General features: G+C 53.7%; 1 protein-coding gene across 4 annotated transcripts in view; it reads left to right on the top strand.

Annotated features, from left to right (window-relative positions):
* Positions 1 to 14394, top strand: part of FBXW4 (F-box and WD repeat domain containing 4) — an 81558-nt gene extending 67164 nt beyond the window's left edge. For 2 of the 4 annotated variants that reach the window (XM_032608681.1, XM_032608678.1), the window contains 4 exons: positions 3510 to 3575; positions 12633 to 12773; positions 13363 to 13449; positions 13650 to 14394. In XM_032608681.1, the coding sequence (XP_032464572.1) occupies positions 3510 to 3575; positions 12633 to 12773; positions 13363 to 13449; positions 13650 to 13881 (526 nt within the window). In that variant the 3' untranslated portion in view covers positions 13882 to 14394. Of the gene's footprint in view, positions 1 to 3509; positions 3576 to 12632; positions 12774 to 13307; positions 13450 to 13649 lie in introns of all 4 variants that reach the window. The other 2 variants (XM_032608679.1, XM_032608680.1) reach the window with 2 other exon arrangements.
* Positions 14395 to 14954: the final 560 nt, after the last annotated feature.

The raw sequence follows: 14954 nt of genomic DNA, 5'->3' as shown, positions 1-14954 counted from the left end.
TGAGAAGCCTGCTCACCACCAGGAAGAGTAGTCCCCGCTCGCCGCAATTAGAGAAAGCCCGTGCGCAGCAACAAAGACCCAGTGCAGCCAAAAATAAATAAGTTAAAAAAAAATTTTTTTTAAGTAAAATGGCTGAGAGCCTATTAAAAAAAAAAGGGAGGGGCTTCCCTGGTGGTGCAGTGGTTGAGAGTCCAGCTGCTGATGCAGGGGACACGGGTTCGTGCCCCGGTCTGGGAAGAACCCACATGCCGCGGAGCGGCTGGGCCCGTGAGCCATGGCTGCTGAGCCTGCGCGTCCGGAGCCTGCGCTCTGCAACGGGAGACGCCACAACAGTGAGAGGCTCGCGTACCGCAAAAAAAAAGAACCTGGCACGCAGCAAGTGCTCAGTCAAGTCAATTCCTAATGTAATTAAGAGGGTCTAAACTAAGGCAGAGGCAGCAGGGTCAACCTGCTATTCACCGTGCCCACACCCAACTAATTTTCCTTCGTACTTTCCTCTCCTCTGTTCTGTATCTTGCTATTTTCTATTCCTCAACTTGAGTACCAGAATCCCTAACTCTCCTGGTCTCTCTGATGTGAGGGCTCTTACGTCTACTTCTTGGGCCTGATGATGATCTCTGTGATGCCAGGTTTGCCTGAGTTGGGGCCAGGAGGCCAGTACGGTAGGTTGGGGATCTGGGCAGGGTCTGGGACTGGATCCCAGACCAGAAATTGTAGAAGGCTGGCTTCTGATAAGGGCTTTCTGGTCCAAAAAGAGTAGAGTTTGTGGAGTCAGAATGACTTTTAGACCCTCAGGGTGAGAGAGTGCATGCACTTGTGTGAGAGCATGTGTGTCTATGCGTGTGTTGACATTTTTAGGTATTGCTGGTACTTCTCATCTGTTATCTGGTTGCACTGCTTATGAGGGACTTCACTGTTCCAACGATGTATGACTATGTCATGTGTCATTCAGGTCTGAGTCTGGTGATTTGGGAATTACTCCTCTAAGAAGCAGAGGGACCCCCCCCCGCTCACAGCTTGTGTGACTAGCTTGCCCAGCCTTGTTGGCTGTGAGCTTTGGAAGGCCCTTTCAGTTGAGGCCCACAGGTTTGTTTGGGGCATCTCTTTGGGGCCAGGCGCCGTGCTGGGCACCGGAGTACACAAGAGCCACCAGACAGTCCATGATCTCAAAATGAAGATGGGAAGATAACCCCCCAAATACCATTTGTCTCATGAAGGTGAGATCAGGGTGTGGCAGGACTTAAGAGGAAGGCCAGTCAAGCTACCAAGCAGCCAGCAGCTCCTGCCTCTGCCTGTTCAGCACAGGTTTGTCATCCCTGTTCCTGGATAGTCCTTGTGGTTTGGATGTGAGACTTGGTGAACGTTCCAAGCAGGACCTGGCTCCAAATCTGCTTGACTGTTGCATACATGGTTTTTTTTTTTTTTTTTTACTGAGTGTTATATTTGATTAAACCCTTAAGCCCTCAAATGCCAGGGAGACTCTCTACTCTCCCTCCTGTGCCTCCTCCCTGCTTCACATGGTTAAGCAAGGGAAAAGGGCAGCTTTTGGAAAGAAATGTTCATGGCCGTCATGTCCAGGCAATCAGGAAAGGCCCTCCTCCTGGAGGCAGAGGGCCGGGGCCAGGCCGGGTGGGCAGGGACAGAGGGCAGGAGTCCAGGGCCAGGTGTTCCCATCCCCGGCCCGGCCTGCTGGGGGTCAGAGCTGTGGGAGTGACAGGGATTCAGCTTACAGGTGCCTCCCATCTCTCTCCATTGACTTACCTTGACGCTAAGTTAGGCCTGTTGCCTGTCAGAGGCCTGCCATAGGCCTCCTTAAGAGTTGTCTGTATGTCTGTGCTGGCGCCCCTCACCTGGCCCCCTACTCCTCAAAAGTCTGGAGAGCCCAATTGCCCGCTCGAATGATTTCTAAGTGGCTATTATGTTTCCAACCCAAAGTAATTGGCTTTACCAGTTATTAATGGATTACCCTCAAGAGAAAAATGTTGGTGGGGGAGGGAAGTGAGGATAACACCTGGCTTTGTAGTTTGGGGCTTCAGTGTCCAGTGGCTGCTTCCCAGGCTGGGAGTCACTTGGGGCATGATGGAATGGCTGTTTTAGCATGTCACTCTAGTTTAGTGGCTGCTGGCATGCCTATGGGTTGAGAGGAAGCTGGGAAGACCGAGCATGTCCCTAGAGAAGTCTTGACTTGAGGCATGGATGCTCCAGGGTGGTTCATGTGGCCTTTTTGTCAGCCTGGGGTTGAAACATAGATCCCTGCCCTGCAATTTTGATTGTAAATCAGTGGCTTGGCCAATGCCTGCCCTAACATCTCCCCATCAGCAACTAGCAGGCCAACCCCCCGCCAAGCCAAAGCCATCAGCTTCTCAGAGCCCCGACTGCGGAAATCCACCTCCCTACGGACGTGCTTGGGATCAGAGAGCCACAGGTGCTGGGCAAGGCCAGGGCCAATGGACTGCTGTCCCACATTGCTAACATGTCATTAGTATGTCCAGTTCCTCCCCCCATGCCCAGACGTGTAGGGACATGGCCCTTCCCTGCCCCAGGGCTCCTGAGTGACATAACTGCTTTCAGCTCTCTTGTTCCAGTTTAGATTTTCAAGCCCAGGGTTCCTGCAGGCTCCCCCTCCCAACCCCTTCCAAATCCTCTAACAAAGGTGTGGTCTGGCTTGTGGGTTCAAGTTCTAGTCCTAGCACTATGGCCAGCCTGGCTCATTGCACAGATTTCTTCTCACTGGGTTTGGGCCTCCACTTAAAATGAAACTCTGCAGATTGTATGTGTTGAACTTTTTAGGGGTTTAAGAGAGACTCTGGGAAATACTGAGTGTTCCTTCTCTCCTGCCTCTTGGCAGTGTCTGTCATTATCCTTTAAACTCTGTCTGACGCCTATCCCACTCCACAGCAGTCCTGGCTGCCTGGCCCCTCACATTCCCTACTTTCCCACCCTCACCTTTTCACGTTGTTACCCACCTTTCATAGTTGACCTTTTCTCAGTTTGGTGCCTTTATACCTGCCTGGTGCTTGTACCATGTTACCATATTCCCCCAGCTCTTAAAACCTTCGGTAAAGCCCCCCAGCCTCCCTCACCTCTGACCAGGGCATCCCCTTCTGGCACCCAGCAACCTATTCCCAGGAGACCATTTCTGTGGTGTGGCATTGTGAACTTGGTGTTCATACAACCGAAGCCCAACAGGCTTGCTCTCCCTTGGCCTCAGTTGCACATCTAGAGATCCATTTTTATGGTGGGCAGAGACTACCCAACCAGGTCTAAGCAGCAAACTCAGCTATTGAATCCATGGGTCCTCTGGCCAAGCAGCTCTGGGAGGTTACAGCCCTCACTTTGCTTCCATATGGTCTTCCCACAACTTCTCTGATGGCTCTCTTGGCTGCTTCTCTCATCCTGGCTTAACCCCATGATCCCCTGGAGAATGAGCACAGCACTTCCAATTGTATAGCCATTTCCGCCACAAGTTCTGACAAGCCAGACCTAACGGCTCTCCTTTTGTTTGGCAGCTCCTTTGTGACAGGGACAGCCTGTTGTGGGCACTTCTCACCCCTAAGAATCTGGGACCTCAACAGGTAAGAGATTCCTGAGCCCACCATGGCTTCCAGGGTGGGCGGGGATGGAGCGGTTGGGAAGCAGAGGAAAGCTGGCTGAGCCAGCCCCTGGTTCAGTTGGCCGAGTGGTCCAGGAGGATGCTGGAAGGACCCTGCCCCAACACCCACTGACAGCCTCCGCTGTGGCACCTTCGCACATGGAATCATTTGTTAGCTTGAGGAGACTGTTGAAGTAATTTATAATAGGTAAATAATTTCATGTAGAATTTATGATAACAACAACAACAACAGTCTGGATGCATGATACTTCTTCTCTAAGGAGTGCCTGACTATGTGGCTATAGAAAATCCCATCTATCCTCAGAAATGATTTTTCTAAAATAAAGAAAATTTGGAAGTGGCCTACAGATCCGTAAGAAGAACAATACAGAACAGTTAAAATATATCCAGTTTTTGTTCACAATTCTCTGCCTTGGCAGGCTTGACACATTCCCACCTGATTACCTGCCATTCTGTTGGGTTTTTTTTCATCTTTCATTTTGATATAATTACAGATTCACAGGAAGTTACAAAAGTAGGAAGGCAAGGTACCTGTGTAACATCTTACATAATATCAAGTCTAGGAAGTTGACATTGGTACAGTCCATAGACCGTTATCTGATTGTACTTATTCGTGTGGTATGTGTGTGTGTGTGTGTGTGTGTACGTATTTCTTTGCGGTTTTATCCCATGTGTAGAGTCATGTAACTGCTACCACAGTCAAGATAAAGAACTGTTTGTTCCATCAGCACAGAGACCCCTCATGTACCCCTTTATAGTTGCACCCATCCTCCTCCCCTCCTCCACTCCTTCTTGCCCTAACCCCTGGCAACCACTTAGGTGTTCTTCATCTCTGTCATTTAAAAAGTATTATATAAATGAAATAATATATCTAACATTTGGAGTTTTTTTTTTTTTTTTTTTTTTACTGAGCATAATTACCTTGAGATCCACAGAAGTTGATTCATGTGTCAGTCGTGCTTTATTTCTTATTGCTCAGTAGTATTCCCTGGTATGGATGTACCAAAGTTTCTTTCCCCATTGACCAGCATCCACCCACTGAAGGACGTTTGAGTTGTTCTCAATTTTCTGACTATTGCAGATCAAGCTACTATGAACATTTGCGTATAGGCTTTTGTGTGGACATATATTTGCAGTTTTCTGGAATTAATGCGGGGGAAAACAATTGCTGAGTCATTAGTAAGTGTGTGTTTAGTTTTTTACCTGCCAGACTATTTTGAGTATCTTTACCACTTTATATTCTGATCCCAGTGTCTGAGAGATCTAGTTTCTTCACATTCTCAACAGCATCTGGTAGTGTCACTATTTTTTATTTTAGCTATTTTAATGGATGTGTTAATTGTGGTTTTAGTTTGAATTTCCCTAATAGCTAGTGATGTTGAACAAGTTTTCTTGTGCTTATTTGCCTTCTGTATATTCTCTTTGGTGAAATGTCTGCTCATGCTTTTTGCCCATTTCTAACTGGATTGTTTGCTTTTTCACCGTTGAGGTTGCAGAGGGGCATTTCTGCTGAAAGTCAGTTTTATTTAGTCACATAGCTGGACCTTATGCTTGGCATCAATATTGATCTGGGCCTGGGATGGCGGACAAGCTGGGGCAGGGAGGGTGTACACCACCCCACCGTGACCCAGCTTTATCTGGAAGGTTGAGTCGTCTTCGGCCTCTTCTGCCCGTGGTTGCCTTGGTAGGGATGCTTCTGGGCACAGATTTATGGTCAGGATGGCATTCTAAGGCACCAGCTGCCTCAACATTCTCTTATGAAATCCCTAGACCTCACTAACCCTGAACACTGGGTCTTTGCAGAACCCAGAAAGGACCCGAATGAAAATGGGCACAAGACAGCTATGGCCTCAGTTCTCACTGAAGCCAGACAACAATAGCCATTGCACCCTTACGCCAGCCTGAGGCAAGGCCGCCCTGGGCATCACTTGGCTTTCCCTTCTCTCTAGCTCCCGGACTCCCCTCCTCACCACTGAGGAGCCAGGCCTTGCTTAAACATCTCTTCCATTCCCAGGGAAGCCTGGACGACCAGTGGTGCAGGGACTGAGGGAAAGATGCCCTGGTGGAGGCATCTGCTTTCGGTGGGAGGAAACGGATGGACAGGACGACTGTCTGTAGCTGTCTTTCCCAGAGAAGCCCAAGCAGATAATAAAGCCATGTAGAAAATAGGATTAAGGTAATGAACAGGCAGGACAGAGTTTGATCTTTCAATAATGCCAAAGCCTGACTGACAGGCCAATCTGGAAGGTGGAGCAACATCGTCGGCAGGACTCAGTTGCCGGGCGGTGTTTGGTGCTGGGTGGATTCTTTGCTTTTAACCTGCCACCGCTGAAACTTGAGGAGTTCTGGGATTTTCTCTTTTATGTGTGTGCTACAACTTGCGGGGGAGGAGTACTGGAGGGGCAGTTTTGCTCAGAGCATCATCGCCCCTCCAGGGGCTGCCCTCGGGATGATGGTGGGGGCTGGGACGCGGCTCAGAGGTGCAGGCAGCCTGCTGGGCACCAGCACACCCTCATCTGTGTCTCTCCCAGTACTGGTCCTCAGGCTGCTTTTCACAGTGCCTGGAGACCTCTTTCAAGGTCACCATGGCTCCCTCAGCCCTTTGTTCATCAGGATTCCTGGAGACTCTGTTCTCCCTCTGGGCTAGGGATGGGGAGGTGCTAGCTGAAAGCACGCAGGTCTGAGAGCACCCGTGGGCACAAAGCCATTGCCTAGATGGTAAGGAACTTGGCTGTCCCCCTCTCCCTTCCTCCTTTCCTGCCCTTCTCTCTCCTAGAGCTGCGGACAGGCCAAAGGACAGGGGATTTCTAACCTGTCTAAATCAGATGGGAAGAAAGAGTCCTTCACCCAATTTGGACGTGCTAGAGTGTTCCTGTTTCCGAGGATAGATGGCATTCAGGCCCAGGCCCTGGCCCCCAAGGGCTCTATCCTGAGAGACTGTGCAGATAGCCAACCACTGAAGTATCCCTAGCTAGGCCCTGAGGAACTGTGCCAAAGCCATCCTGTTACTGAGTTTGGGTCTGGAGGAATTAAGGCCCATCTTGTGTTCTCCATCTGCATTTGATCAGGGCCCTTGGCTCAGCCCCAGGGAAGGTGTTATCTGTGTGGGGCACGCCTCTGCTGCTGGAAGACCCGGGTGGTGGGTGGCGGTTCTGACTGGCTTGACAACACATCAAGCCAGTGATCTTCCCCTGGGTTTGCCCTTGCTGTGGATTTTACCTTTTCTGCCAAGGTACATTTGAGCTGGATCTACTATTGGTGCCCTGAGACCAGGGCACAACGGGCAACCCCAGTGGCAGTGGGGAGGCAGGCACCAGGATGGAGAGGCCTGTGATCTCAGCGTTGGAGATGTCATGGTGGGTCCAGCTGTGGTCCTAAGCCAGCCTGGGGACTGTTGGGTAAGGAAGTCAGTAGGGGTGGGTTTTGACGACTTGGCTACTCCTAGGGCATTGAGGATTTGAGTCCTTGGCTAGGTACTGCACTGCTCTGTATGTGTGTGACCATATTCATGGCCCCTGCATAATCCCACCTCATCTCCCCTTTCCCTTCAGGCCCGCATCATCCCCAGTTCTCCATGACTCCTCCATTTCCATCCTTAGCCCTTAAATCTCCTCTTTCTCAGCAAAGGCAGGGGCAAAGAAGCTTCTCACATATTCTGACAGACACCCTATATTTTTCCCCTCTGAGCTTTTGCTCTAGCTGACCCCTGTGCTTGGGATACCCCCTCTCTGCCTACTGAAACCCTGCTCATTCTTCAGCATAAATAGCACCTCCACCATGAAGCCCTCCCTGATTCTCACCCCTGTGGCTGGAGTTGGTGACCTTAGAGCATTCATAGGGCCCCCTTGATGGCCACCATGTGGCCAGGTATAGCTTCCCTTCAGGCTGGGAACTTATCTTGGAACCCTGGACTGAACACGGGAGACCCACGTCATGGCATCTGATGGTGTTTGGAATGACAATGGGCGCCTGGCTGCAACCCTTTCTAACTGTCTGCAGAAAGAACTGGTGTCCTGAGCACAGGCTGAGCCACTCTGAGGGCATCATTAGTGCCCATCCCACCCAGGTGTGGCTTTGTCTCTGACCCCGCCCTCCACCTCCACCTGGGGCAGGGGGCCTGGCCCTCAGTCGGGGTGATTATGGGAATTGCCCCTCTTTAAAGTACCTGCCTTCTCCTTTGAAAGTATTATTGACAGCTTTTCTCATTTTCTTTTTTCTTTACCTCTTTGAGGAACCCTGTAATTTCTTTCTCTTTCTTTCTTTCTTTCTCCCCCCACCCCTTCCCTTTTTCTTTCTTGTCCCCTCTGTCCCCCCACCCCAACTCTTTGAAATTGGCTCTCTGCCTGCTGACACCAAACTGATACTTTGCGTTTCACTTCTCCTTATCCCTTTATGGCAACAGATGTTGAAATTTTGTATCCTTTTATCTGCCCGGCTGCCCCTTCCTGTAATTACGGTCCTCTTGTTAGCAGTACAAAGTGGGCTGCCCGGCTGCCTGGCCTTTGAGCCACAATGTCTGAACACGTGTGCATGGGCAGGTGCTGGGGCTGTGCACGCGCACGCGCATGCATGTGAGACCCCTATGGCTTGGAAAGGGCCCTTCCCGCTCACCTGATGGGACTGGGGTAGGCGAAGCTTTGGTGGGCTTCTCCTGGTCTCCACGGACTGGGTGGTTATATGTGGGACCTGTCTGCCCCCTTGATTCCCTCCTCCCCACCAGGGGGCTGGACGAGGACAACCACTCCCTCCTCTCATGCCAGCTGAGCAGTGAGCACCCGGAGGCCCATCGTGGCCAGGAAGCCAGATCCCACCAGCTTGTGCCCCACACATACCCATGCCTCCAGCCAAGCCAGGTGCCCCAGCCCTGCACCTCTGTTGTTGCTGGCCCTTCTCCTGAGCTGCCCCCCATCTCCTGTCACTGCCTGTCACGATCCTGTCACTCACTGAAGAGACGTTCTTTTATCTGTCCCCTTATAAAACTCTTTCATCTCTCTTCTGGTACCCACTGAGCCTCCCCTTGTATTGTTAGTTGGATAGATGACAGACTTCTCTCCCTCCCTGGACTGAAAACTCCTTGAAGAAGGGACAGTGTCTCCCTCAAAGTCTCATCTCACATCTCCCTGCAGTTTCTGTTAGGCACAATGCCTCGTATACAGAAGGTGCTCAGTAAATGGTTATTGATCAAAGAAAGGAAGAAAGGGAAGGAGAGGGTGGAAAGAAAGAAGGGAGCAGAACCCTCCTATTTTCTTAGTGACCATGTTGGGTCCAGCTTATACCTTCAGGCCATCTGTCCCCTGGGGGCAGAGACGATGTAGGAAGGTGGGGTGTTAGCCACCCTTCTACCCTCTCACCAAAAGCCATCGTTGCATTTTTGCAGTTGCACGTGCCAGATGGGGTATCCTCACACCCAAACAGATGCAGGAATGAACACCCACAGAATCTCCAAGGAGCATCATCAGGAACCCAGTGTGTTAACAGTGGCTGTAAATGGTGTGAGGGCCATGGGCATTCTTAGATGTGGGGGAGGAGGTAGAGCCAGGGTTATCTGACCTCAGGGCAGTTTAGCACAGGAGGACTTTCTATGGGTCACAGCTTGTGCTGGGAGCTCAGGCGGGCCAGGCAAGGGAGGCGTGTGGAGGCCGGGATGAGGGAACTCGGAGGAAGGCAGTGACGCAGGTCACCCAGCTTCCCTGGCCTGCAGGACCCAGACTGGGGGTAGGGTGGAAGGGGGCTTCCAGGGACTGCCCCTCTGTGCCTAACTCCAGCCTGGTGCTTAGGGCCTCTCCCAGACAGGGCATCTGGGTCTTCAAGGCCAGTGCCTACCTCCAGTTAGCTGTCCCCACAAAGATGGTGATGGGGGGTGGTATAAGTATCTTATTTAAATTTCCTCTTCCCTGACTGTCAGGAAGTTCCTGTCATCCCATTTCCCTCCAGCTTCAGTGGAGTTGCCTGGGCAGCAGGTTGGGATGGGCCAGGGAGATCTGATTCCCTCACCTGATCCCCTCCTCAAGGGTCCCTGGGATGAGGCCACACTCCACTTGCTTTTCCTACCCAGGTACTCTGGGGACTCCTGGGGGAAGCCACACACAGCCAGGCCTCCCCGGCCTGTGTCTCATTCATCAGGCTCACAGGGGCAGCCCCATCTGTCTTTATCTTTCCCTGGGTCAAGAGAGAATTGCTGGAGTCAGGCTGAGGGGAGGCTGGGGTGGAGGCCCCCCAGCCCTCAGTGGCTCCTGGAGGCCCCGGCTTTGTGCGCAGGAGTTGGAAGGGAATGGACTTTTTGTCTGGCCCTCTATAGTGACAGAGCTGGCCCTTGCTCCTGTCTCGGCCTGAGGCTCTAAGCGGCAGCCCCTTTCCCACACAAGTTGTGCGACAGCCAAGGCTCTGCACGCCCCCCTTGCGCCCCCCACCGTGAGAGGCCGAGAGGCATTCTTAACATTCTTTCCAGAGAAAAGGGGTGAAACGTCTGAATTTGGGGGTCACCACGTTATACAAATTGCAATCTAATCGTTTTTACAAGAACACACTTGGAGTAAGAAAAGGAACCCGGAGGAGGGGCTGAGGAGACAAACAGTTTGTTTTGTCCCCCTTCCCCCCAAAGTTTGGGGCTATTGTTGAGCTCATCTTGCTTCCTCCACCAGAGCAGTTGAGCTGGAGTTTTCTAGTTAAATTGGTCCTGTGGTGGGGGCCACGAAGGGCCCACGGTGCCATTTCTGTTTGTTTTCCCAAATCAAAGCCCCAGCGGGGCTCCTATGGCACCGCTGGGCTGCTATTTGAAGAGACGGGCCATTTCCCAGAGCCTGGTGTGTCAGTTTATGCTCTGAACTTAACCTCACAGGCACTGCACAACAGAGCCTCGAGGGTCCCAGGCCCAGAGGCAAAAGAAACTGTATCTTTTTATTGGCCCATTTAAAGTGTGTGTGGCCCTTTCAGAGAATCAGAGGACTAACATGGCAGAAGCTCCTCAGGCCCCGGCCAGGCTGGGCTGGCAGACAGGGGGCTTTGGGGACTTGTCCTGGTCTCCAGGGGCTGGTGCTCGCTCGGCCTTTGGGTCTCCCCAGAGGGTAGAGTTCTGTGTTTCTTATTGCACACACTGGCATGACACTTCCCAGCGGTGGCTCAGATGCCCCCCTGCCTGGGCAGGGGCCCAGGGTGGCAACTTGGTCTGGGTGTGGCCCTTCTTCTGCCGACCCTCAGTCCATGGGTGCCCAGCTCTCCTTCCTTCTGAGCCCTGGGACCAGGGGTGGGCAGGTAGAGCCATGCTGGGCTTCACGCCCCCCAATCTCCACTGCCTTTCATCTTCTATTTCAAACAGACAAACATGAAATTACTTCTACAGATTAAAGGGGAGAGCTCCTCAGTCATTCCTGAAGGCCTCACTAATGGAGGGGGCAGGGCCCCTAAATCTGGAAGGAGGGAGAACTGTGGAGCAAAATAGCCCTGACCCAGTGGACGAGACAGACAGAAAGAATATGACCCCAGGCCCTCTCAGGGCGCTGGCTTGCCCAGGGGTGGTGAATCATGGCTGGCGGCCCATCTGGAAAGGTGGGCTTTCTTGGGAGCTGAGGTTAGTGAGCTCTGGGAGATGCTGATCTGGGGAGAAGGCTTTCTGTCTGATCCCTCAGCACACAGAGGAAGAAGCGCTTCTCTTGGAAGGAGGCTGGGGACACGGGTGCTGACTTAAGGCTTACCCCCCGCCCCCCACCCTGACTGGAGAACAACAGTGCTCTCGCTGGGGGGTCACCGCACTGCCCAGGACTCGTGGGCAGAGTTGGGCAGAAAAGAACCCACAGCCTCCTCCTTTACTCCTTCAGGGAAGATGGCGGCTCCACTGAGGAGAAGGGAGGTTGAGGGTCAGAGAGTCTGTGTGAGGTAGGACTGGAGCTAAGGTCCACATTCACACATGTGGCTGGTGGCCTCGTCTGCCTCAGGCTCTCTGGTGAAACCTGCCTGGGCCGAAGCTGGGCTGGTGAGACCACAAAGTCCTCCCTAACCTGTGCCGGGGCCTCTCACCTGGGTGTCCCTGTGAAGTGTCCACAGCCCAGTTTCTCCCGTCACGTCACGGGGGAGAGCCCAGCATCTCTTGGGTGAAGCTGAGGAATTTGGCCTGGAGCATGTCCCCTTCTTCATTCCCCCCAGTCATTCTGCAGAAACTCACCGCTTCTACCCGTCCCCTAGCCACAGGAGTTAGCGGGTACACTTGATGTTGAGGGGTAGTTGCTAGGGCCAGGAGGCCCCCCTACGTGGTTGCTAGGGGTCTGGCATTGGGGCGAGGGGTCTGCCCACTGCCGCGGTCACGGAGGGAATTACACAGTCACAAAGAAATTGTTCTTCTCGGTAATCTGCTCTCGGCCACCGGGAGGGGCAAGGGTGGGGGCAGCAAGCTGGAGCCCAGCAGGCTGGTGGCTGTGATCACAGAGGCGTGCTAGCCCCGGGCCGGGGGCCAGCCGGGCCAGGAACACCAGGGACCAGCCTGCTAAGCTGCTTTCTCAGCGATTTCTCTCCCCAGACACAAAGGTGTTTACTTGTTTTAACATCTCCTGGGACTCCCCTTCTCCCTTTGTGTGGTCTTTATCCCCAGTGAGGTTTGAGCCCCAGATTACAGGCAGGAATTAAGGCATTGGACTCAGGCAGCGCAGAACCGCATGACCTGCGGGATCAAGGCGTATAAAGTAACCAAGTGTGTGTGTGTGAGGGGGGCCGACCCCTTCAGCACGGCCCATTCATCGTCCCGAGGAGGAGTGGCTGGGCGACAGGCAGCCAGCGTGCAGGTGTGATGGAGGGGCTGCTGGTGGCTGACTGAGGCCTTCAGCTGGGGGAGAGGCAGGGACTGGGAAGCGGGGAGAGGGGTGGGAGTCTAGGGCATCTCCTCCTTTGGCCTCCCTCCTAAGGGAATCTAATTCTAGCTCAGGAAGGAGAGCTGCATTTCCCCAGGAACTGATGCCATTTGAAGGTTAAGAGAATGTGTGTGGGCCAGGGTGGGACAAGCGCTCATCCTCTGCCCTGCCTCTCTTCCCAGCGGACAGCTGATGACGCACCTGGGCGGTGACTTTCCCCCAGGGGCGGGGGTGCTGGACGTCATGTACGAGTCCCCTTCCACACTCCTGTCCTGTGGTTACGACACCTACGTTCGCTACTGGGACCTCCGAGCCAGTGTCCGGTGAGTGTGCCGGGCAGCAGGACAGGTGGTGAGAACCCCATGCCAGTCCTGGCCCTCCCTCCAGTCCTGGCGGGCCCAAAGGAGAGGGACGGAAACTCTGTATCAGGGGCTGGTAGAGAGCAGCTGACAAGGTCAGATCAAGCTTTAGACTCCCCACCTTGGCGGCCCTGGTCCTGTGACCCAGGAGACCACAGCCACGAGGCCCTGCTAAGAGCCTCCTTGGGAGCCATCAGGGTGCTGTCCCTCAGCATTCTGTCCCAGCTTTCTCGAGGCCTTTCTTGCCCCTTAAGTCTGGTGACACACAGCAACCATGTGATGCGAAAACGAGGCATAAACCTGCCTGGGGCCAGGGACTTGCTGAGAAAGAGATCTTTACTGAGGAGGCTTTCCCCCATTAAGTCTGCTTTTAAAGGAATTTGGTGATTCGGCATCTCTTTCTCCCAGCCAGAGTGGCTCCCTAAGGCCTCTGGGGAAGCTGGGGTGGAGGTGGAGGGCACCCCCAAACCTCCCCCTGCATCACCTCCTCCCGGACAGGAAGTGTGTCATGGAGTGGGAAGAGCCCCACGACAGCACGCTGTACTGCCTGCAGACGGACGGGAACCACCTGCTGGCCACTGGCTCCTCCTACTACGGTGTGGTGCGACTGTGGGACCGGCGCCAAAGGGCCTGCCTACACGTAAGCGTCCTGCCCACCGCAGGCCTCCTGGATGCCAGGACTTGTTACTGGGGGCTGTGCTGGGAGCGGGTGTGCCTGGAGGGGGTGGGAGGAAGCCTACAGTGGCCCCTGTCCCCTGGCATTAGGCCTGGGAATCCTGGGTTTGGGCTCCCCCTGCTCCCGGTGGGGACGCTCTCGCCACTCCTGTCCCTCCCGTGCAGGCCTTCCCTCTCACGTCGACGCCCCTCAGCAGTCCTGTGTACTGCCTGCGCTTCACCACCAGGCATCTCTACGCTGCGCTGTCTTACAACCTCCATGGCCTGGACTTTCAAACGCCATGACAGGGCCACCCCAGCCTGTGGGCCAGAGAAGCCAGCTACTCAGGGACCTCTGCTGTCTGCAGGGTGCAGTGATACCTCCTCCCCGGCCCCGCCTGTGTTCCTTGACCTGTGACCATGGTACTCAGGCACTAAAGGCTGCTGACTCCTGGGTACTGGGGTTACCCAGGGGTGCAGTCCCTCTCAGGAGCCAGGTGGAAGGAAGGGACCTGCTGCTGCTCAGCTGAGCTTAGCCGGGCCTCGCTTCCCTGTTGGCCAGAGCAGGGATCTGGCCGGGGGAGAGAGGCCCACCCCTTCTCAGAGCCGGGCCAGCTCACCACAGGAGTGAGGTGAGGTGCTCCAGCTTTCCCAGTTGGGCCCTTCCTGGGCCCCTTCCCTGGAAGGAGAGGGGAGGCTGCCAATACCCTGTGACACCAGCCTCCACCTCAGTCAGACCCCACCTTTGACCAAGCTCTAGGGCTGGGGACTCATTCCTGGGGTACTGTGTGGCCTGGTCTTGCTTTGAAACCAAGAAAGGACAAAGGGAACCCTGAAATTTTGAATGAGTTCTGAGCCAGCCCAACCTCAGGCTAGCTGTGGAGACATGCTAAAATGTTCATTTTGTAGAAATAAAGCTTGATTGTTCACAGATCTGGTTCCTCCCTGGCTGGCAAGACCTCAGGGAGAAGGAACAACAGATTTAAACTTGGGGTTGGGCATGCTAGGGAAGGGTAAGATCTCGTGGCTCAGTGTCTCAAAGAACAAACGTTTCTTTTCTTCAGGAAAACCTCTTCAATACCCCCTCCACCCCCTTGGCCCTGGTGGTAGGGTGGGTGTCGTCTGTGGGGTATGGAGGGGGACTGTGGAAAGGCTCCTGGCTGCTATCCGCCTGCAGTGACCTCCTTCACCCTACTCCAGCGCTCCACAGTGCTGCAACCCTTAGGCTGGCTTTACACCCACAGCATCTTAATATCCTGGGCTGTTTCCAGGTTTTCTGCAGTTTAAAATCTTCTTCCTCACTCACCCTTCACTTAGGGTCTACAAGGTAAGACAAGGTAAGGTAGCACAGGGACCCTTCCAGCCTGGTTTTCCTCTGAGTTTATGCAAACAGGTTGGGGAAGATGCCCTGTCCTGCTGGGGTAAGGGCTCCCTGATCCTCTTCTCCATCTAAGACCCATACCTCCCTTTATGTGGAAGGTTCTATATTGA

The sequence above is a fragment of the Phocoena sinus genome, chromosome 16 (assembly GCF_008692025.1).
Source record: "Phocoena sinus isolate mPhoSin1 chromosome 16, mPhoSin1.pri, whole genome shotgun sequence".
NCBI classification, from domain to species: domain Eukaryota; kingdom Metazoa; phylum Chordata; class Mammalia; order Artiodactyla; family Phocoenidae; genus Phocoena; species Phocoena sinus.
Note: the sequence above shows the minus strand (reverse complement) of the source record. Positions and strands in the feature narration are given on the sequence as shown.